The sequence below is a fragment of the Felis catus genome, chromosome C2, assembly GCF_018350175.1.
Source record: "Felis catus isolate Fca126 chromosome C2, F.catus_Fca126_mat1.0, whole genome shotgun sequence".
Taxonomy (NCBI): domain Eukaryota; kingdom Metazoa; phylum Chordata; class Mammalia; order Carnivora; family Felidae; genus Felis; species Felis catus.
Window position 1 is genome coordinate 156,536,412 of NC_058376.1, and position 23,043 is coordinate 156,559,454.

The window sequence follows — 23,043 nt, forward strand, 5'->3', positions numbered from 1 at the left end:
TTTAGTGCCATTATGTTATCTGTAGATTTCATGTTTGTGGTGATGTCTCTGATCCTTTGTAGTCTTTGTTGCTTTCCACTCACAGAGTCTCCCTTAGGATCTCCTGCAGGGCTGGTTTAGTGTTGATGAACTCCTTCAGCTTTTGTTTGTCTGGAAAAGCCTTTATCTCTCCTTCTATTCTGAATGACAGCCTTGCTGGATAAAGGATTCTTGGCTGCATATTCAGCCATTGAATATTTCCTGCTACTCCCTTCTGGCCTGCCAAGTTTCAGTGGACAGGTCTGCTACTACCGTTATGTGTCTCCCCCTGTAGGTTAAGGCCCGTTTGTCCCGAGCTGCTTTCAGAGTTCTCTCTTTATCTTTGTATTTTGCCATTTCACTGTGATATTTTGCCATTTCGTGGTGTTGACCTGTTTTTGTTTATTTTGTTTCGTTTCTTGGAGTCACTTAGCTCTCTAATTCTCCCCTTGTTATCTAGTAATTTCCTTTCCCTCTTTTTTTCAGCTTCATCATTTTCCATAATTTATCTTTTATTCCATCTCTTCTTTCCTCTGCTTCTCCCATCCTTGCTGTCACTGTACCTAGTTTATTTTGATTCTCATTTATAGCATTTCTTTAAATGTTTGTTTATTTTCGAGAAGGGGGAGGGGCAGAGTGAGAGGGAGAGAGAGAATCCCAAGCAGGTTCTGCAACTGTCAGCACAGAGCCTGATGTGGGTCTCAAACTCATGCACTGTGAGATCATGACCTGAGCTGAAGTCAGATGCTTAACTGACTCAGCCATCCAGATGCCCCCATTTATAGCATTTCTTATTTATTGCAATAAATAAGAATAAATAAATAAAAACTAGTTCTTAGGTCTTTGATCTCTGCAGCAAGAGATTCTCTGCTGTCCTCTATGCTTTTTCAAGCCCAGCTATTAGTCTAATGGCTGTTACTCTAAATTCTTGTTCAGATATATTGTTTGTATGTTTTGAGCAATTCTCTGTGATATCTTCCTGAATTTTCTTTTGAGGAGAATTCTTCTCTTTTGTCATTTTGGCCGTTTCTGTCTTTTGTATGTTTTAATAGCTGCACCTGCGAGTACTACTGTATCAAAAGGGGTACACTCCAGGGCCTGGCACTTCAGGAAGTGTTTTTGGTGCATCCTGTATGCGCCCTGTTGTTGCATTTTGGCTGCTCTGTCTCACTGGTCAGTGCTCTGCAGAGCTCCCCCTTGCGTGTAGTGGTGGAGCGTTTGGACCTTCAACCAGGTGTGCTTTGATTTGTTTGTTGAAGTAACCCTGGAAAAAAGGAAAAACGGGAGGGGGGAAGCCTGATCCCATAAAAAGACAAAAATGAAAGGGCAGAAAAGAAGAACCAGACAGATAAAAACAAACAAACAAAACAAAACAAAACAAAAAAACCAAAAGGCTAAATCCAGAGAAGGGGAAAGGAAAATAAAGAGGAATAAGAGATAGAAAAGGTGTAAAAAGAACAGAGTAAAAATGCCTGATCAAACAATTTATGTATATGTATAAGTCAGAAACTATAAGCCTAATTCCAGAAGAAAAACAAAAGGGTAGAGGAAAAAGAGAAGAAAAGAAAAGAAAAAGACAAAAGCAAAAAACAGCTGTCTGTTGGTGCTGGGACTGGTGGCCGTGGTCGTGCTGGTCTGGAGGAGAGGCGGTCCGTCTGGCTGGTCCGGGTCCGTCGCACTCCGGTACATCAGTTACCGGCCCGGAGGGGCGGGACTTGGTGTAAGCGGTCCGCCTCCCGCGGGAGGGGGTGGGGTGGGGAGGCCCTGTCCTGCGTCCTGAAGCCCCACGGTGTTGGTGATGGGGAGAAAAATGGCGACACCCCGATCTCTCCCTCCCCGGTGGGGTGTCTCAGACCCCGCTGCTCAGGCAGCCCTCACAGAGTAGCATGGACCCCCCCGGCTCGTCCTGCTCCACGGTCTCCCCCGCCTCCTGGGCACTCTGCTGGGTCTCAAAACCCCATGTCTTAAAGGACCCTGCACCACACAGACCCCATTCTGCTGTAGCACCACTCAGCCCTGCTGACAAAGGGCCTCTGGCTGGCGCCTGCAGGGTCTTTTGTCCTTTGGGGGGGGGGGGGACAATAAACCCTCTTCCTAAAGTACTTGAGGAAGGGGACTGTTCTCTCCCAGGGCGCCCTGAGATTGTTGCAGTGCTCACCGTTGGCTCCCTCCTCCCCAGGAGTGCACATGGTTCTGGCTTCACTCTGAAGACCCTTTACACTTCCAAACCTCTGAGTTTCAGCTCCTAAGGCTGTTTGCAGAATAGGAACTGACTCTCTGTATTTCTTGTTCCCCAGTCTGTGACCCGGAGAGAGGTTTTCCCCTTGTGCTAACTCAATACCACAATTTCACAGCCTCCCCCCGCCTCTCTTTTTCTTCCTTTTGTCTCTCCACAGAGAGGATCCCCTCCCCTCCATGCTTATGCTGTTGTATCTACCCCAATTCACATACACGCACCTCGATCCTGCCAAGCTCTCTCCTTCCACCTGTGGAGATCCTTCTGCCACTGTGCACATGGATTTCCTGGCTGTTCCAAGTGATCCGACCTCAAGACAGCTGTGTCTGAGGGACGAGGAAAATCCTGGTTCCCCTACTTCTCTGCCATCATGACTCCCCATATGCCTGGAACCCTTCCTCTATTTTTCGTGTATCGTGGTTTGCAGTTACCATGAGGTTCATATATAGTATCCCATATATACAGCAGTCTTTAGCTAAGTTTGAACACATTCTGAAAGCACTACAATATCCATCCTACCTCCATGTTTTATGTGTTGATGTCACACTTTAACCTTTTTATTTTGTATATCCCTTGGCCAATTTTTGTACGTATAATTGATTTTGCTCTTTCTGTCTTTTAATCTTCATATTAGCTTTGTAAGTGATTGACCTACCACCTTTACTGTAAGCTTGCTTTTACCAGAAGTTTTTTCCTTTCGTGATTGTCTTCCTTCTGGTTATGGCTTTTTCTTTTCCACTTAAAGAAGCCACTTTAGTCTACGGCCATACCACCCTGAACGCGCCCGATCTCGTCTGATCTCGGAAGCTAAGCAGGGTCGGGCCTGGTTAGTACTTGGATGGAAGAAGCCCCTTTAGCATTTCTTGTAAGGTCGGATTAGTGGTGATAAATTACTTTAACTTTTGTTTTTCTGGAAAACTTCTTATCTCTCCCCAATTCTGAATGATAACCTTGCTGGGTAGAGTATTCTTGGTTGTAGGTTTTTTCCTTTCAGCACTTTGAATACATCATGCCACTCCTGGCCTGCAAGGTTTCTGCTGAAAAATCAGCTGATAGCTTTCTGGGCTTTCCCTTGAACTTAAATGTTTACTTTCCCTTTGCTGCTTTGACGACTATCTTTAATTTTTGCCATTTTAATTATTATGTGTCTTATTGTGGCTATCAGGTTGGTCTTTTTGGTGCTCCGTGGTTCCTCAGCCTGGGTAACTTTTTCCTTCCATAGGTTAGGAAAGTTTTAAGCTCTTGTTTCTTCAAATAAATTTTGTTCTCTTTTCTCTCTTTTCTCCTAATGGGACCTCTAAAATGTGAATGCTGGTAAAGCTCACTTTGTCCCAGAGGTCGCTTACACTGTCTTCATTTTTTAAAATTCTTTTTTGTTTTTAGTGTTCAGCTTGGTTGCCTTCCATTACCCTGTCTTTTAGATTGCTGATCTAGTCTGTATCCTCTAATCTGCTTGTATTTTTCATTTCAGTTGTTGTGTATTTCAGTTCTGACCGGTTCTTTTTATGTTTTCTGTTTCTTTGTTGAAATTCTGACTGAGTTCATCTACTCTTCTCTCAAATCCAGTGACCATTACTTTGAACTCTTTATCAGGTAAATTGTGTATCTTCATTCATTTGGCAATTCTTCTGGGGTTTTATCTTGTTCTTTTGTTTGGAACATATTCCTCTGCCTCCTCATTTTGTCTGAGTCAGTGTATCTATGTATTAGATGGGTCAGCTATGTCTCCTGGTGTTGAAAGTGGTGGCCTTATGTAGAAGGCGCCCTGTGGTGCCCAGTCACACAGTCTCTCCTGGCACTCCGGGGGTGTCTTCTGTGTGGACTGCACACTCCTGTTGTGGCCAGGCTGCCACTGCTGCAGGCGTGCTGGTGGACAGGGCTGTCTGCAATGACTGTCTGTGACCGCTACAGGGGCATGGTGGACAGGGCTTGCCCCAGCGGGGCTGGTGGAGAGGCCCGGCTGTAGCTGCTGTGGTTGTGCTGGTGGGTCAGGCTGGCTCCCTCTTTTTCCCCAAGGTGGGAGTCACTCTGGAGGAGTGCTGATCCTGTCCGGGGTCGCCTGCTGTGTGTGGTGGGGGGGGGCTGGTTTGGAGGGGCATCTGCTAGGGCAGGTCCACAGGGGAAGTCCGGGGGGGGCAGGTGGTGCTAGGAATGTAGATGGAGGGTGTCAGAACTGGTTCCCACAGCATGAGGCAGCTCGACTGGACGAGGGCGAGAGAAATGACAGCCACCAGCACTTCCCTTCCCATAGAATGTCCTTACAGATCCCGCTCCTTCACATCCTAAAATTAGTCTGTGAATCTCCTTCATGTGTCACCCAGGCCCCGCTGCCTTCAAACTGCTGCTCCTCTGTCTTGGAATGAGAGCTACGTCATGCAGGCTCTTGAAGAGCACAGACTTGGTTTCCGGGAGCCCTCTGACTCTCGCCGAGGTAAGCCCTGCTGATGTTCAAAGCCGGACAGTGGGGGCTTATCTTCCTGGCGTAGATCCGCAGGGCTGGGAGTGCCCAGTGTGGGGCTTGATCCCCTCGCTCCTCCATGCCTGTGATATCCCTGCTGTTTGTGGGTCACCGTGCTGGAAGTTGGATTCCTGACCGTGTCCTTGCCCCTCCTACCCTGCTCTGTGGCCTTCTCTTCATGTCTTTAGCTGTGGAAGATCAGTGCTGCACTTTCAGAGTGAGTTAAATTACATGTAGTTGTTGCCTTGGTGTGTTGTGGGAGGAGGTCAGCTCGGGTTCCTCCTACTTTGCCATCTTCTCAAGCATTTGAAATTGCAAATGGGATTGTTTTCTTAATTTCTCTTAACTGTTTATTATTAGTACACAGAAACACAGCAGATTTCTATATATTGATTTTATATCCTGCAACTTTACTGAATTCATTAGTTCTAACAGGTTTTTGGTCAGGTCTTTAGGTAGTTTTCTGTATATATCATGTCATCGGCAAATAGTGAGTTTTACTTCTTCCTTTCCAGTTTGGATTCTTTTTATTTCTTTTTCTTGCCTAATCACTCTGGCTAGGACTTCCAATACTGTGTTGAATAAAAGTGGTGAGAGTGGGCATCTGTCTTGTTTCTCAGAGGAAAAGCTTTCAGTTTTTCACCGTTGAGAGTGATACTGTCTGTGGGCTTGTCATACATGGCCTTTATTATGTTGAGGTACATTTCTTCTGTACCCACTCTTTTGAGAGCTTTTATCATAAATGGATGTTAGTTTTTTCAGGTGCTTTTTCTGTACCTTTTTAGATGATCATATGATAATTATCGTTCATTTTGTTAATGTGACTTCTCACATTGATTTGTGGGTGTCGCATCCCTGAAATCCTATTTGATTGTGGTGTATGATCCTTTTAATGTATTAGTGAATGCAGTTTGTCGGGGATTTTTGCATTTACGTTCATCAGGGATATTGGCTTGTAATTTTCTTGTGGCATCCTTGTCTGGTTTTGGTATCAGGGTAATGCTGGCTTTGTAAAATGAGTTTGGAAATGTTCACTTTTCTATTTTTGGCAGAACTTGAGAAGGATTGATATTAATTATTTATGTTTTGATAGAATCCACCAATGAAGCCATCTGATCTGGAGTTTTTGTTTGTTGGGAGTTGTCTGATTTAATCTCCTGACTAGTAGGGAGTCTGTTCAGATTTTCTGTATCTTTGTGATTCAGTCTTGGTAGGTTGCATATTTCTAGGATTTTATCATTTGTTTTACGTTGTCCAGTTTGTTGGCATATAGTTGTTAGTAATCTCATATTTCTTTGTATTTCTGTGGTATCTATTGTAACATCTCTTTCATTTGTGATTATATTTGCATCTCTTTTTCTTCCTGATGATGAGCTTGGTTAGAGGTTAACTTATCTTTTCAAAGAAACAGCTCTTGGGGCGCCTGGGTGGCTCAGTTGGTTAAGTGTCCAACGTAGCTCAGGTCATGATCTCATGGTTCGTAGGTTTGAGCCCCACGTCAGGCTCAGTGCTGACAGCTCAGAGCCTGGAGCCTGCTTCAGATTCTGTGTCTTCCTCTCTGTCCCTCCCTTGCTTGCACTCTGTCTCTCTCTCTCAAAAATAAATAAACATTTAAAAAATATTTTAAATCAAGGACACAGCTCTTAGTTTCATTGAACTTTGTAAATTACTGTTTTTTACATACAATATCTGACATGAAATAACATGGACATGCAAAGAAACAAACCATCAGGAGAAGAGATAAGAGAAACAAAGCCAGTGAAGGTCCAGATGTTGAACATGAACAGAAGATATTAGCAGGAAAATGGAAAACTATAAAAAGAACCAAAATGAAAAATGTGTCAGTTACAGTATTCATTTGATGGCCGTAATAGTAGACCGGACACAGTCAGCAAACCCCAAGCAAGATGAATACAAAGAAATCTAAACTTAGGCAAGTCATAGTCAAGTTGTTAAAAACCAGAGATTTTTATAAAGGTAGAAAAGAAATAATGCATAAATGGAAACAATAATATGAATGATAGCTGACATCTTTTCAGAAAAAATGCAGACCAGAGGACAATGGTATAACTTTTTAAAGTGATTTTTTTTTTTTTTTTAAGGCACACATGCTCACTTGGAATTCCATATTTAGGAAAATGTCTTTAAAATGCAATAAAAATAAAGGCATTTTCTGGGAGACAAAACCAAAGGCAATTTGTCTGTAGCAGACCTATATAATAAGAAACATTAAAAGAAGTATTTCAGTGATGAAGGGAAGTGATAATAAAAGAAGCTTAGATCTGAAGGAAGGAGGGAATTACACGAGGAAAGTAAATGTAAGATTAAATGATTAAAACATACGATCAAAAGATTATGCCCGCATAAAGCAAACATAATAGCAATGTATTGGATACTTAGTGTAAGAAGTAATATATATAACTATAAATGCAAAACATATGAGGAAATTAAGTTTGTGATAAGTTAAAGATGCACTTTATAAACACTAGAGCAAACGTTAAAAAAAGATACGCAGCTGTGAGCCACAGCTGAATCCACACACTAAAGGAAATTGAATGATATTGCTTTATCAAAAATTAGTCATGAAAGCAGGAACAAAGTACAAGACAAATGGAAGATAAATATCAAGATGGTAGACAAAATGAATCAAATAAAAAAGTACATTAAATATAAGTAAGCCATATACTCCAGTTAAAAGTTAGCAATTGTCAAACTGGATAAAATAGCACGGCTCAACTATGTGCTGCATGTAAGAGGCACTTTATTTTTTTAAGTTTATTAATTTTGAATGAGTGAGCATGAGCAGGGGCAGGGCAGAGAGGAGGACAGAGAGAATCCCAAGAAGTCTCCAGGCTGACAGTGCAGAGCCTGACATGGAGCTCAGTCTCATGGCCATGAGATCATGACCTGAGCCAAAATCAAGAGTCGGATGCTCAACCGACTGAGCCACCCAGGCACGCCTGTAAGAAACACTTTAAATATAAAGGCACACCAAGTGTTCATCAATGGATTAATGGATAAAAATGGTATGAGATACAAATATAGATATATCACATAATGGAATATCATTCAGCCATTAAAAAGAATGAAGTCTTGCCATTTGCAACAACATGGCTGGAGCTAGAGAATATAATACTAAGCAAAATAAGTCAGAGAAAGACAAACACCATATGATTTCAGTCATATGTAGAATTTAAGAAACAAAACAGATGGACAAAGGAAAAAAGAAGGAGACAAACCAAGAAACAGACTCTTAGCTATAGAGAACAAATTGATAGTTACTGGAGGGAACATAGGGGGATGGGTGAAATAGGTAATGGGGATTAAAGAGTACACTTATCATGATGAGCACTGAGTAATGTATAGAATTGTTGAATCACTAAATTGTACACATAGAATTAATATAATACAATAAACTATGCTGGAATTAAAAAAGCAAAACAATGTGATTGTGTGTGTGTGTGTGTGTGTAATTACAGTAAGTGATAAACCACACTTATTGTGGTGAGCTTTTGTAATACATGTAATTCTCAAATCACTGTCTTACACCTGAAGCTCATATCTGTTTAAAAGATAAGAGTTTCTGTTTTTAATGGAGTACTGTGACTCTTCACAAAAATATTACTGAGGAGGATCAAAGACGGTGGTGGAGGAGGAGGACCCTAGGCTTTTCTCGTCCCATGAACGCAACTAGATAATTATAAAATCATCCTAAATACTGCCAGAAATTGGCCTGAAGACTGATAGAACAAACTCTACAACTAAAGGGAGAGAAGAGACCACTTTGAAGAAGGTAGGCAGTGCAGAGATGTGGTTTAAGGGTGAAATGGATCACCAGTGCTTTAGAGGAGAGGGAGCAGTGGTCATGGACAAGGACAAGAGAGAGAAGAGAACACATGGAGAACAGTTCCCCAAAGCCATTGGTTTGGAAAATGAGAGGGGTGGAATTGAGTGAATTATTGCAACCAGTAGGGCTTAAAGTCTGGAGTTTTAAAGTTCAGTGGGCTTGGCTGGGATAGAGCCAGGAGGGCACTGCCCTGCTCCTGGAGAGAAGGCAGGCAAACATCTGGGGGCAGACAGTGTGGAAAGAGCAGTCTGAAGAACACTTAGGTCACACAGTGGGGAGATTATTCACTTGTCTCGGAGAGTGTCTCTGGGTGATAACGTACACAGAGATGCCTCTCCAGGGACAGGGGAGCTGGCTGGTGCCATTTACCTCCCCCACCCCTCATAAACAGAGCATAAACACAGAGCCACTGGTAGGAGGCAGTGCAGTGCTGACACTGGCTGGCTAACTTGCTTACACCAAGCCCCAGCTCCTCCAGCGCTGTGGTAGGACTGCCCTTCTTAGTCTGGCTAGCTTCAGTCCCAGTGTGGTGGGGCCCTCTCCCAGAAGACCAGCACAAATCATATCTTCCAACCAGAGAGTTCTTCAAGGCCTCAGTTCTAGTGGAAGTAGCATCAGGTCTCATTTAACAAGCAGACCAGAGCACACTTAGTTAAAGCTTGCCACATTCAGGCCAGAGACCCAACACTGCCCACAGCAGGCAAGGAGAACCTCTGTAGGTGAGTAGCCTGAAGGATAGAGCAGCCAAAACACAACAGCAGAATGCACGCAGCATATACCAGAGACACTCTCTGAAGCACCAGGCCCTGGCCACTGTATGACCTCTTCTTCATAAGACCATTACTTTCAGGAACAGGAGATATAACTGGCTTTTCTAACACAGAGAAGAAGGCAGAGATTTCTACAAAATGCCAGGATGGAGGAATTTATCCCAAATGAAAGAATAAGATAAGGCCATGGCCAGAGACTAAGTGAAACATATATAAATAACATGCCTGATGGAGAATTTAGTGCATCAATCATAAGGATACTCACTGGGCTTGAGAAAAGAGTAAAAGATGTCCATGAGACCAGTTCCTCAGAGGTAAAAGAGTTAAATAAGAAACAGATGAAGAATGCAATAAGTGAAATTGGAAGCAGGCTTGATGCAATGAATAGCAGAGAAACGAATTAGTGACCTAGAAGACAAAATAATGGAAAATAATGAAGCTGAGCAAAAGAGAGAAAGAAGAGCTATGCAACATGAGAATAGGGACTCAGTGACTCATCAAAGGTAATAACTAACATATAGGAGTTCCAGAGAGAGAGAAAAAGGGGAAGATTATTTATTTCAAGAAATAATAGCAGAAAACCTCCATGATCTGGGAGAGGAAACAGCCAAATCCAAGAGGCCCAGAGGACTCCCAACAAAATCAACAAAAGCAGGCCAACACCAGACTGTGGTAATTAAATTTGCAAAATTTAGTGATCAAGGAACCATTGTGGAAGAGAATATACTTGGTATGATTTCAGTCTTCTTGAATTTGTAATATTTGTTATGTCTCTTTTTATGTGATTTAACCAGGTGATTTTTTTGTGTGTACTTGAAAATGTGTTGTATTCTCTCTTTTTTTTAAGGATGGAATGTTTTATATATACATATATACAATATATATAATATATAATATGTATTATACATATTATACATATAATTATACATATATGTTATATATTATTATATATTATACATTGATATATTATATATAATATACATATATTATATATTATACATATATAATATATAATAATATATAATTGTATATATTGTATATATGCATCAAGTAAGAAATGTCCATGTTGAAAAAAAAGAACTTTAACTGAGGGTACTCATTAATATCAGAGGGGAAGTAAGTAGGGGGATGGGTAAAATAGGTGAAGGGTATTAAAAGTACACTTTTGATGAGCACTGAGTAATGATACATAGAATTGTTGAAGCACTATATTGTATACCTGAAACTAATACAACACCATGTGTTAACTATATTGGGTTTAAGTTAAAATCTTAATTAAAAAATAATAAGAGGGGCACTTGGCTGGCTCAGTTGGTAGAGCATGTAGCTCTTGATCTTGGGGTTGTGAGTTTGAGCCCCATGTTGGGTGTAGAGTTTACTTAATTAAAAAAACATTAAAAATTTTCTTTAACGTTTATTCGTTTTTGAGAGACAGAGACAGAGTGTGAGCAAGGGAGGGGCAGAGAGAGAGGGAGATACAGAATCCAAAGCAGGCTCTAGGCTCCAAGCTGTCAGCACAGAGCCCGACACAGGGCTTGAATTCATGAAACGCGAGATCATGACCTGAGCTGAAGTTGGATGCTTAACCGACTATGCCCCTCAGGCGCCCCAATTAAAATAAAATTTTAATAAAACATGAAAAATATTAAAGAAGTAGATTAATTGAACAATAAGAAATAGTTTGGTTGCTTTAAAGATCTATATAACACGTCTTTCACAACAAATATAAAACTTTGAATCTATAGCAATAATCTAGAAGATTTTATTGTATATTCAGGAATGTTATATACTAAAATGGCCACAACAACACAGCATAGGGAATATAGTCATAGTCTTGTAATATACATCATGTTGTAATGGCATTGTATGGTGACAGATGGTAGCTGCAGTTGTGGTGAGCAAAGCATAGCATATAGAGAAGTTGAATCACTTCGTTGTATACCTAAAACTAATGTCACATTGTATGTTAGTTATACTCAAAAAGTTTTTAAAAATAAAAAACAAAATGGACTCTAAGTTTGAAAATACACACACACACACACACACACACACACACACACACACACACACACATATAAAGCCACAGATTGCAAGTATAAAAGGATGAAAAAGATGCAAAAATCAGAAGAAATCTGGTGTTGCGGTATTAATATCAGTCAAAGTAGATTTTGGGGCAAGGATAATTTCTAGAAAGAAAGGACATTTCATAATGCTTAAGGGTTAATTCATTAAAAATACATAATAATCTTAAATGTATATGCACCTAACAAAGCTTCAGAATATATGAAGCAAAACTCAGCAGAATCCAAGGTGGAAAGAAACAAATCTACAATCATAGTTTTAAATAACACCTCTCTCTTACTAATTGATAGAAGTTGAGGATCAAGAAAACTCAGTAAGGATATAAAAGATTTGAACATCACTACCAGTCATCTTGACATAATTCACATTTATCTAATGATTTACTTCAGAATATAGAAATAGCAAAATAGTAAAAGTAAGTCCTTCCTTAATAGTAATCACTTTAAATGTAAAAGTATTAAGTATAAAAGTGATCATTATATTTTGATAATTCCTCAAGAAGTTATAATAATTATAAGCATATATGCACCAAACAACAGAGCCCCAAAGTATGTGCGGCAAACTGACAGAATTAAAGGAAGAAGTAGACAGTTCTACAATAATAGTTGGAGATTTCACAGTCATCATCATAACTATTATTTGTTGAGCACTCTCTATTTGCCTAGACTGTTCTAGCCATTTTATGTATATGAATTCATTTAACTCACAGCATCCCTTGTGGCAGGTTCCATTCCCCATTTTAAAAAGAGGAAATCATGGCATAGAAAAATGACATACCCAAGGTAGCAAAGGAGTATGTGGCAGAACCTGGATGATAGATTCTGTAAATGAAACTTGGTTCTTAGAGATGTTCTATTCAAATCTCCCACTGAAAGAGGGACTTTTTTCTTCAGCATTCCTGGTTCTGTGATCCACGGGAGCACTGTGGATAGAGCATCACTGCTTGAAAGAGTAAAACATTCTAGTATGGGCTATTCTAATTGCTAGACAGTTCTTTCCTATGCTGAGTTGAAATCTTGTAACTTTGATTTACTCGTCTTTGTAATAACAGAAAATAAGCCCATCCTTCTATTAGCTATTGGGGTAAGTGAAGATTGTCATGGTGTCATTCACCACCATCCTCAACACCACTTGGACATGTCAATACCATACTTTCAGTGACAGGGCAGTTAGATGGCAGATCAGTAAGTAGATAGAAGACTTGAAGAACGCTATAAACCAAATAGACTTACTGGAGATATATAGAACATTCCACCCAACAACAGCAGAAGACGTATTCTTCTCAAGTGCACAAGGAACCTATTCCTTTTTTTTTTTTTTAATGTTTGTTTACTTTTGAGAGAGAGACAGAGTGTGAATGGGGGAGGGGCAGAGAAAGAGACACAGAATCTGAAGCAGGCTCCAGGCTCCGAGCTCTCAGCACAGAGCCTGATGTGGGGCTCAAACCCACGAACCGTGAGATCGTGACCTGAGCCGGAGGTGGGCACTTAACCGACTGAGCCACCTAGGCACCCTGGAACCTGTTCCTATTCCTATAGAACCTCTCCTGTTCTCCAGGGTAGATCTTATGTTAGGCCACAAATATAGTTTCAAAAGATTGACATCAGAGAACTCTGACCACAACAGAATGAAGCCAGAGATAAAAAATAAAAAAGAAGGAAAAGTGAAAAATTCAGATATGTCGAAATTGAACAGCACACTCTTATACAACAAATGCGTGAAGAAATAGAAAGGATTTTAGAAAATAATTTGAGGTGAATGGAAATGAAAACAACATATCAAAACTTAGAGCTGCAGTTAAAGCAGTGATCACAGGGAAATTTAGAGTTGTAAATGCCTACATTAAAAAGAAAGGGGGCACCTGGGTGGCTCAGTTGGTTAAGCATCCAACTCTTGATTTCAGCTCAGGTCATGATCTCACAGTGTGTGGGATTGAGCCCTGCATCAGACTCTGAACTGACAGCACGCAGTCTGCTTGGGGTTCTCTCTCCCTCTCTCTCTCTGTCCCTCCCCTGCTCACATACCCTTGATCAAGGTATCTCTCTCTCAAATAAATAAACATAAAAAAAAAACCCAGGAAAGATTTCATATCAATAACCTAACTTTACATTTCAAGGAACTAGTAAAAGGTAAATTATCTGGTTAACACAGTGCTTAATGGGGCTTGGAATACAACAGGCACTTAATAAATGTTAGTATCTCACTGTCAGAAGGTGGAGGCGGGTCAGATTGAGAAGATTCTCCAGACTGAGAAGTCACTTTAACGTGAAAATCAAAGCAAACCACTCCATGCCACTTACACAGAGTTTGTTCAGGGTCCCTTATTGACAGGGTATCGGGCCAGCAGGTGGAGGGAGGATCCAGGGTGCTGCACCGCCATTCTCCACCCGGCTCGGACCTCAGCCCTTATCGAACAAGGGGCATGGTGGTGTGGTCACAGGGTAGTTATGTAAAGTGAGTGCTAGTTACCTTCTGCACACCAGTCATCTCCACTAGTTATCTGAAGCGGCGCCGTCTCTGTACCGGGGGGAGAACAAGACGGGGGCCAGTGGCGGAGTCTGTAGTCAGCACTCCTGTACGCACATACACATCGCTAAGACTGATCGTTCAATGTACGTTGCAAATGAATGTAGGATACTATTTACAGCACTTTCTACTTCTGCAGTTTGCCTTGATGGATTAGGACACATGTGGGTGTTCTAAACCATGAGAATTCATGATAGCCTCGCTTTGAGTTTCATGGAGGAAGACTTTATTAATTATAAGGGAAAGGGAATAATAAAGAGCTAAACAACTGTAGTGAACACATATAGAGAAGTATAGAGAAGAACAAAGAAAGTTTACTACCTCAAATTGGATACATACAATATGCACCCTTCTGGCTGGGGAAGCCCCATGGTAAACAGCCCGGCTGGGGTCCCGATTGCGTGTCCTGGGAAGAGTGTCCTCCCCTGAGGTGAGACTTCCAACTAGCTATTCCTGCCAGGGTAGTCGATATACTATCCGCGTGTGATTTGTGGCTAGTTATTATGTTTGCTTATGTGCAGTCCTGAGCGAGCTATTTTTTCTGTTTCTTTTATAGTATCTCGCAATCTTAAGGGTGTTTGCATATTCCTCTTCCCTCCCTGGTCCATCCCAGGGGGCCAGCTTGGTCTGGCTCAAGGAGGAATGTGAAGCATATTAATCCCTCGTGGCATCAGGAACAGAGGGGCCAATTCTGACCCCTAGAAAAATATAGAGTCCAAGCCCACAAGCCCACCAAGCCCCCATGATGGCATATCATGGCTCTGGGCAGAAATGCATGACAAGTCACATAAACAGCTTCTAAAAAAAGCAGTGGGTTTTTAAATCCATCTTTTAAATTGAGATATTATAGGGGCGCCTGGGTGGCTCAGTCGGTTGAGCGTCTGACTTAGGCTCAGGTCATGATCTCACGGTCCGTGAGTTCGAGCCCCATGTTGGGCTCTGTGCTGACAGCTCAGAGCCTGGAGTCTGCTTCGGATTCTGTGTCTCCCTCTCTCTCTGCCCCTCCCCTGCTCATGCTCTGTCTCTCTCAGTCTCAAAAATAAATAAAAACATTAAAAAACATTTAAAAAAATAGAGATATTATACACGTGCTGTGAATTTCACCCATTTAAAATGTACAGTCCCGTGTGTTTTAGTATATTCACCAAGTTGTGTCTTTGTCACAACTGTCTAATTCAAGAACGTTTTTGTAACTCTAAAAAGAAACTCCATACCCATCAACGGTCACGCTAGTCTTAGTTGACCACTAATCTATGTTCTTTCTCCATGGATATGCCTTTTCTGGATGTTTAATGTAAATGAAATCTACAGTGTGTGGCCTTTTGTGTATGTCATTTTTCACATAGCACAGTATTTTCAAGGATCGTTCCTGTTGTAGTATATCAGTACTCTGTTCCTTTTATTGCTGAATAATTTTCCATTGTGTGAATATGCCACATTTTGTTTATCCATTTATTAGCTGTTAACATTTGGATTGTGTTCACTGTTTTTTTTTTTACTTACTATGAGTAGTGCTGCTGTGAACATTCATGTACCAGTTTTTGTGCGGAAACGTGTTTTTGTTTCTGTTAGGTAGGTACCTGTGATTGGAATTGCTGATTTATACGGTAGCTCTATGTTTAACCTTTGAAGAACTGCTAGACTGTTTTCCAAAGTGGTTGCACCATTTTATGTTCCAGTTTCTCCACATTCTTGCCATTATTGTTTTGTTTTAGCCATCCTTGTGGCTGTGAAGTATCTCCTTGTGGTTTTCATTTGCCCTTCCCTAGTGACTAATTATGCTTAACTTATTTTTATGTGCTTATTGGCATTTGCAGATCTTCTTTGCAGAAATGTCTATTCAGATCTCATGCCCTTTTTTTTTTTTTTTTTTTTTTGAGAGAGAGAGAGTGCGAATGCACACGTAAGTGGGGGAAGGGAGAAGGAGAGGGAGAGAGACTCTTAAGCAGGCTCTATGCTCAGGATGAGATCATGACTTGAGCTGAGATTCAAGAGTCAGATGCTTAACTGACTAAGCCACCCAGGTGCCCGTCATGCCCATTTTTAACTGGTTTATTTTTCTTTTTGTTCAATTGTGAGAGTTCTTTGTATATTCTAGATGTAATTCTCTTACCAGATATGTGATTTGCAAACATTTTTTTCTCCTATTTTATGCATTGTCTTTTCACTTTCTCAGTGATGCCCTATGAAGCACAAAGGTTTTTTAATTTTGATGAAGTCAAATTTATCTATTTTTTCTTTGATTGCATGTACTTTTGGTGTCATATCTACAAAACCATTACATGCATACAGGTCACCAAGATTTATGCTTATGTTTTCTTTTAAGGGGTATAGTTTTAGCTCTTATATGTTTTTTTAGCTCTTTGATCTATATCAAGTTAATTTTTAAATATAATGTGAGGTCGACATTATATTTTTATTGCGTGTAGACACCAGTTGTCCTGACACCATTTGTTGAAATACTGTTTTTCCCCCATTGAATACCCTAATGCCCTGTCCAAAATCAATTGCCCATAAATATAAGGGTTTCTTTCTTGAGTATTAATTCCATTCCATTTATCTATATTTCTATCCTAGGCCAATACCATGATATTTCAATTACTATAGCTTTATCGTAAGTTTTGAAATCAGGAAGTGTGAGTCCTCCAACTTTGCTTCCCTTTTCAAGATTATTTTGTATCTTTTGCGACCCTTGCATTTCCATATGAATCTTAGGATCAACTCTTTAATTAAAAAAAAAAAAAAAGACAGCTGGAATTTTGATAGAGATTTCATTAAATCTGTGGATTAATTTGAGAAATGTTGCTAACTTAACACTCTCAAATCTTCCAATTTGTGAACGTGAGATGTGTTTTGTTTGTTGTCTTTCGTTTCTCTGAACAGCGGTTTTTGTGTGAATTTTCAATAGATGTCTTGCATTTCTTTAGTTAAATTTATTCCTAAATATTTTACTCTTTTGATGCTGCTGTAAATGAGATTGTTTTAATTTCATTTTCAGGGGGGCACCTGGGTGATTCACTCAGTTGAGCGTCTGATTCTTGATTTCAGTTCAGGTCGTGATCCCAGGGTTGGGGGGAGCAAGCCCCAAGTAGGGCTCTGCACTGAGTGTGGAGCCTGCTTGAGATTTTTTTCTCTCTCCCCCTCTGTCCCTCTCTTCCACTCGCATTCTCTTTCTCTTTAAAATAAAATAAAACTAAAAGAATGTTTAATTTCATTTTCAGGTTCATTGCTAATACAATTGATTTTTATTTTTTAATGTGTGGGTTTTTTTCATTTTTTTGTGGGTTTTTTTTTTTTTTTTTTTTGAGAGAGAGAGAGAGAGAACAAGCGGGGAAGAGGCAGAGAGAGAGGGAGATAACAGAATCTGAAGTAGGCTCCAGTCTCTGAACTGTCAGCACAGAGCTAGATGCGGGGCTTGAACTCATGAACTGCCAAGATCATGACCTGAGCAGAGGTCAGACACTTAACCGACTGTGCCACCCAGGCGCCCCTACAATTTATTTTTATATAAAAATACTACATATTTGTATATTCTGTAACCGTGCTAAACTCCTTGATTGTTTCTAATGGTTTTTTGTGAATTTCTTAGACTTTTCTATATACGGGATCAAGTCATCTGTGAATAGAAGCTATTTACTTCTTCCTTTCCAATCAGGGTGTCTTTTATTTATTTTTCTTACCTAAGAGTCTTGGCTAGAACTTCTAACACAATGCAGCATAGAAATTGCTGCCTTGCATTTTTATGAAATGGTGATAGGGTGTAAACTCTTTTATATCCATTAATATTAAAGTATGGTGACTTCATGAAATTAGTGTCATCATATCTATAGGACAGTAATTGGGACTGTTATGATCTAAAAAAACATGTGAACTGTTTTTTTTTTTGTTGTTTTTTTTAGTTGAGGAACACTTTAACAATGTCTGTGTTTTTTTCTTTTTCTTTTAGGTTTTCTCAAATAACGATGAAGGCCTTATTAACAAAAAGTTACCCAAAGAACTTCTCTTAAGGTAAACGTAGATAAACTTTAAAGAATTCAGATTTGATTCAGTCATCAAGTTCCAAGACAATCTTCTTTCTCACTATGAGTCCATAGCACAGAAAAACAGACAGAATTAGCCTAACTGACTTTTTGTTTTTGTTTTATAGAATGCTGTTCAGCTTGTTGTTAAATTTTACTTGGTCTAATCCAGAATGTACTAAGTATGTACATAGCATTGGTCTGGATTCTTTTTGTAATGTGGTAAGTATTGTAATAATCTTCAGTAGGTGCCACTGTTTTGGTATCAGTAGATGTTCTCAATGGAGTCAATTACGTGAGGAGAGATGATTGTTAAGGTTATGAGCTCCCGAAGTCACAGGCATTTGGATGTTTTCTAATCAGTTTTAAAATAAGTATGGTCAAAATTCTGAGTGCTTAGAATTTTGTCAGTCCAAATGTTGCTATATTTTTATCCACTTGATGAAAATTATGTGCTAAGTGACAGTACTATAAAATATGGTTTTTGTGCTGTATTTCTGGCATCACAATATACAGTAAATGGTTTTTGCTTTACCACATAAAGCCGTCAACCAACATTTGTTGACCCCGAGGCACTGCGGTTTCCTTTAGTGCTCTGCCATCATCAAAGAAATCTTTTAGTTTTGGATGTTATATTTTAATTGTTTACGAGTAATTAATACATGTATACATGGTAATCCTTGAGTGGCATTTCCCAAATGCCGCTGATGTTCCGCAAAACAAAAAAAAAACCCACAACTGTGTGATCAAATAAGTATGGGAAATACCGGGTTAACAAAACCAATTTCTTTACGCATGACTTCTCAGAGCCTTAATACACATGATGATACTCCCAGATGGATAGTTCTGACATTTCAAAGTGACTGACCATGGAACTCTTTTAATATTCCGTATTAATTCCGTATTCCATTGACAAAATTTGGGGAAATGCTGACATACAGTAAGTGACAGACCAGATGACTCCGTTCCCTGGTTGTGCTAGATCTCATGTTAACATTTAGGGAATGGGTGTGAGTTTTGTTTACATGTCGGAGTTCCCCACAGACTTACTCTGTAAATATCACATATGACTCACCTCAGGATGTTAAACTTTGTCTTGAAGGAGAAACGGTGCAGACAGTGCTTCTTTGTGGTGAAGATCACATTCTAGGGGCTTCAGAAGGTGTTCCGTTAGTCACTGGGTATCGTGTGGCACTGTCGTCATAAACTCATTTCACTCAATAAAAAAGAAAATTAAGTCATGACAGAATCATATGAAAACTACAGCGATAATATTTCAATAAAATACTTGTTTGGATAGGAGAGGCTATTCTCTGGCATTTCAGAGTCTTTTTTTTTTTTTTAATTTTTTTTTTCAACGTTTATTTATTTTTGGGACAGAGAGAGACAGAGCATGAACGGGGGAGGGGCAGAGAGAGAGGGAGACACAGAATCGGAAGCAGGCTCCAGGCTCTGAGCCATCAGCCCAGAACCTGACGCGGGGCTCGAACTCACGGACCTCGAGATCGTGACCTAGCTGAAGTCGGACGCTTAACCGACTGCGCCACCCAGGCGCCCCTTTCAGACTCTTTTAAAGTTAAAGTGGTAACAAAGGAATGATATATCTTTCATATAAACCTGGGAGGTCTTGATCAAGCACCGTGAGCTCTTAGAATGAACATGGGGGTGCTTGGGTGGCTCAGTTGGTTAAGCGTACGACTGTTTTTTTTTTTTTTTATTAAAAAAAATTTTTTTAACATTTATTTATTATTGAGAGACAGAGACAGAGCATGAGCAGGGGAGGGGCAGAGAGAGGAGGAGACACAGAATCTGAGGCAGGTTCCAGGCTCTGAGCGGTCAGCACAGAGCCCGACACAGGGCTTGAACTCACAAGCCGTGATATCATGACCTGAGCAGAAGTTGGACGCTTTACTGACTGAGACACCCAGGTGCCCCAATTTTTTTTTAATTTTTTTAACGTTTGTGTTATTTTTGAGAGAGAGAAACAGAGCGTGAGCAGGGAAGGGGCAGAGAGAGAAGGAGACGCAGAATCTGAAGCAGGCTCCAGGCTCTGAGCTGTCAGCACAGAGCCCCACACGGGGCTCGAATCCACAAACCCTGAGATCATGACCTGAGCCAAAGTCAGACACTTCACCGACTGAGCCACCCAGGCACACTGTGTCCGACTCTTGATTTTGGATCAGGTCATGATCTCACAGTCCGTGCGTGGGTTTGAGTCCCACGTTGGGCCCTGCACTGATGGTGCGGAGCCTGCTTGGGATTCTTTCTCCCTCTCTCTCTCTGTCCCTGCTCCAGCTTGTGCTTGCTCGCTTGCTGTCTTTCTCTCTCTGTTTCAAAATAAGTAAATAAACTTAAAAAAAATAACGCGGCTGGGTTAGGATAGGCAGGCTGTTACTATACAAATAAGTGGACGGGATGCTATCCACAGCGGACTGCAGAGTGCGTGCTGTCCCCTAGAACTGTGCAGTTTCACTCTTGGTCCGAACGTTATTTAGCACAGGCATCAAGCTGTAATATGAACATGTGATTCTTACTCTGGGGAGTCAACCAGCTTGAGGCAGACCCATTATTAGTCATTCAGCACTGGGGTGTGATTAAACTCCACTCTTGTTATGAATACTGCTTGTATCTGTGACTCAAAGCTGCTAAGTTAATCTTTTTCCCCTTTGATGGAGTTAGCTTTGACATTGTTCTCCTCCAGGGAGCAGTTTCCATCTCCTGACCAAAAAAAGGGGGCGGGGGCGGGGGCGGGGGCGGGTGGGATTTTATCAGATTCTGTGTTAGCGTGATTTCCGAACTGTTTGAGAAATTTTAGTTCTTTTAAAGATCCTGGTGGACTCAGCTATTATAAATTCTGCACTTGCCGGTTTGAATCACGCCACAAGGCTCAAACAGAGATCGCTTTTCAAAAGGAATTGCCACTTGAGACCAAGTGTTCGTAACATGTCTATTCATAGGTTTGTATTCCCACTTCTGCTCTTATTTTGGAGTCTGTAAGGGGAACTTAAATTATAAAGTACAGGTCTTCCCTGGCTCGTGAGTCTCAAAATTAATTCTAGGCAACCGTGGTATTTTAATCTTGGTTGGCCTTCGAGTCGCGTCTGCCGTTTTACTCGCAGACTCTGTATTCTCAGTAACAGCAGCTCTTCCCTTTCCTAGCTGCGCTTTCTGAGCAGAATTTTGGAGAAACGTTTGAACCAAGTTACCAAAGTAGCCATCGTCGTCACCAGCCTCCTGGAGCTTAAGCCTCGATTATTTTGCTCAGTTAGATGATGTCTTCATACTCTCAGTGGGTCACAGGCTCGCTTTTTTACTTCCTATTGCAGATATCCCTGTGACAGTGCAGACTTCCTGTCCTTGTTGAGTTCCTGTCTACCTTCCGTCTTACTTCATCAGTAGATGTGATTCCTTTGGCTTCATGACCCTCCTGTTTACTTCCAGCCGGGGTCGTTTTCTCTCTGCCATTTTTCACTGCATCTGTTGCCACCCTCTCAAATTCTCTAACTTCCATTACTGGTCACGTCAAGTGAAGCCCCCACTTCCCGTTCGGAGCCAGTAACAAGCACAACCTGGAATTATGTGCGGTTTTTTCCCTTTCTTGATGTCACTTTGAATCCACCCAGAAAAATCTGTGAGGGGGTTTTCATCTGACCGTCTTCTTGCTGGTTTTAAGACTGCCCAGTATTACTGATTCACAGATTCCTTCTCCCACCCCGTTTTGAGTTTGTTACTTAACAAGTTCTTCCAATTTTGCTCTTTGTACCCAGTTTTCACGTACAAAAAAGGTATTCCACTTCTCCCTCTCTATCCTTTATGCCCATACAATTGACCAGCTTGTAATTTTACTCTTCCTGGGGAGTCCGTTGTATAATGCTTATTATAACAATGGGACTCTTCAGTTTTTTGAAACCTGTATATATATCTATTAATGAGTTGGGTTGTTCTTATATTTTGTCCTCATTGTTATTGTCTGTGTGACTTTTGGAGCCAGACTTGGTTGGGATTTCAGCTCTCCCCATTTCCTACTTGTATGACCTCAAATTTAGTGACTTAACTCTCTGGGCCATAATTTCCTATATCCATAAAAGGGGGGTAGTAATAGTTCTTACTGAACGGGGTTGTAGCTAGCCCGTAGGGTGCCTGGCAGTTAACGAATGTTAAGTGATGTTAGCTTCTATTGTTAATTAATTTCAATTTTCAATGCCTGAATTACTTACTAGATGCTGTTTGACAGTGTCCTCAATACTTACGCAGACAACTGATAAAAGAAAGCTGCCCTGCTGTGGATCTCAGCATATGCTACTGCTGCTAACAGTATCTCAGTAGATAACCTGACTGATAAGTTACCGAGACCCAGTGCTCCGTTTCGTCACCCGGGGCTAATTCAGTCTCAGTGGACAGTGCTCGCTACCAAGTGATATTGAACTGATGGCTACCAGGGCTCACGCAGGTTAGGGGTGGCAGCATCGACTTTTTGACTTCGAGTTTTTCCTTCTGTTACGGTTGCACTCAGGTGTTGATGGTGACAGGAAAACACATGTAGACTGCCTCAGGGGGTAGGGAGTGCTAAGCGCAGGAAATATTTTAAAACACTCAGAGAAGGCAAAGCTCTTGTTGGTAATAAATAATAATGAAGGAACCCTCATAGTAGACACATTTTTAAAAACTTAAATCACTGTTATTCAGATCATTTTGTGTCCGTTTAAAATGTATGTGGATACATGACAGAATTAAGCACCAGTCGTGTTTGTTGGCTCGATGGGAGGAAGGTTTGATTGCCCCGAACAGGAGAGCCGAGCCTGATGATTCTGGGCAAATGAAGTCAGCTACACAATCACATACATTCAGCGGTTTTACTGGTCAGCTAGGGAAAATTGTAAAATGACCTGTGCAAACATTTAAAAATTTTCCTTTTCTAAAATTCGTAAACCAGTTCCACGAGTGAAAATAATTGTGGCTTTTGTTGCAATCATCAAGTGCTGCTTACGTGTCATTGTGGGCCCCTGAGGAGCAGGGCAGCGAAGGGCCCCCTCCTGTCCGGGGCATCATCGAGTGGGTGTTCCTGCCCGCGGGCTGGCTTCAGCACT

General features: G+C 40.9%; 1 protein-coding gene across 10 annotated transcripts in view; it reads left to right on the forward strand.

Annotated features, from left to right (window-relative positions):
* FBXL2 (F-box and leucine rich repeat protein 2) overlaps positions 1-23,043 on the forward strand; it is a 132,862-nt gene that overhangs the window by 15,271 nt on the left and 94,548 nt on the right. For 9 of the 10 annotated variants that reach the window (XM_045037919.1, XM_045037920.1, XM_045037923.1 and 6 more), the window contains exons 2-3: positions 4,576-4,685; positions 17,884-17,945. In XM_045037919.1, coding sequence (XP_044893854.1) covers positions 4,576-4,685; positions 17,884-17,945 — 172 coding nt within the window. The remainder of the gene's footprint in view (positions 1-4,575; positions 4,686-17,883; positions 17,946-23,043) is intronic. The other variant, XM_045037921.1, reaches the window with a different exon arrangement.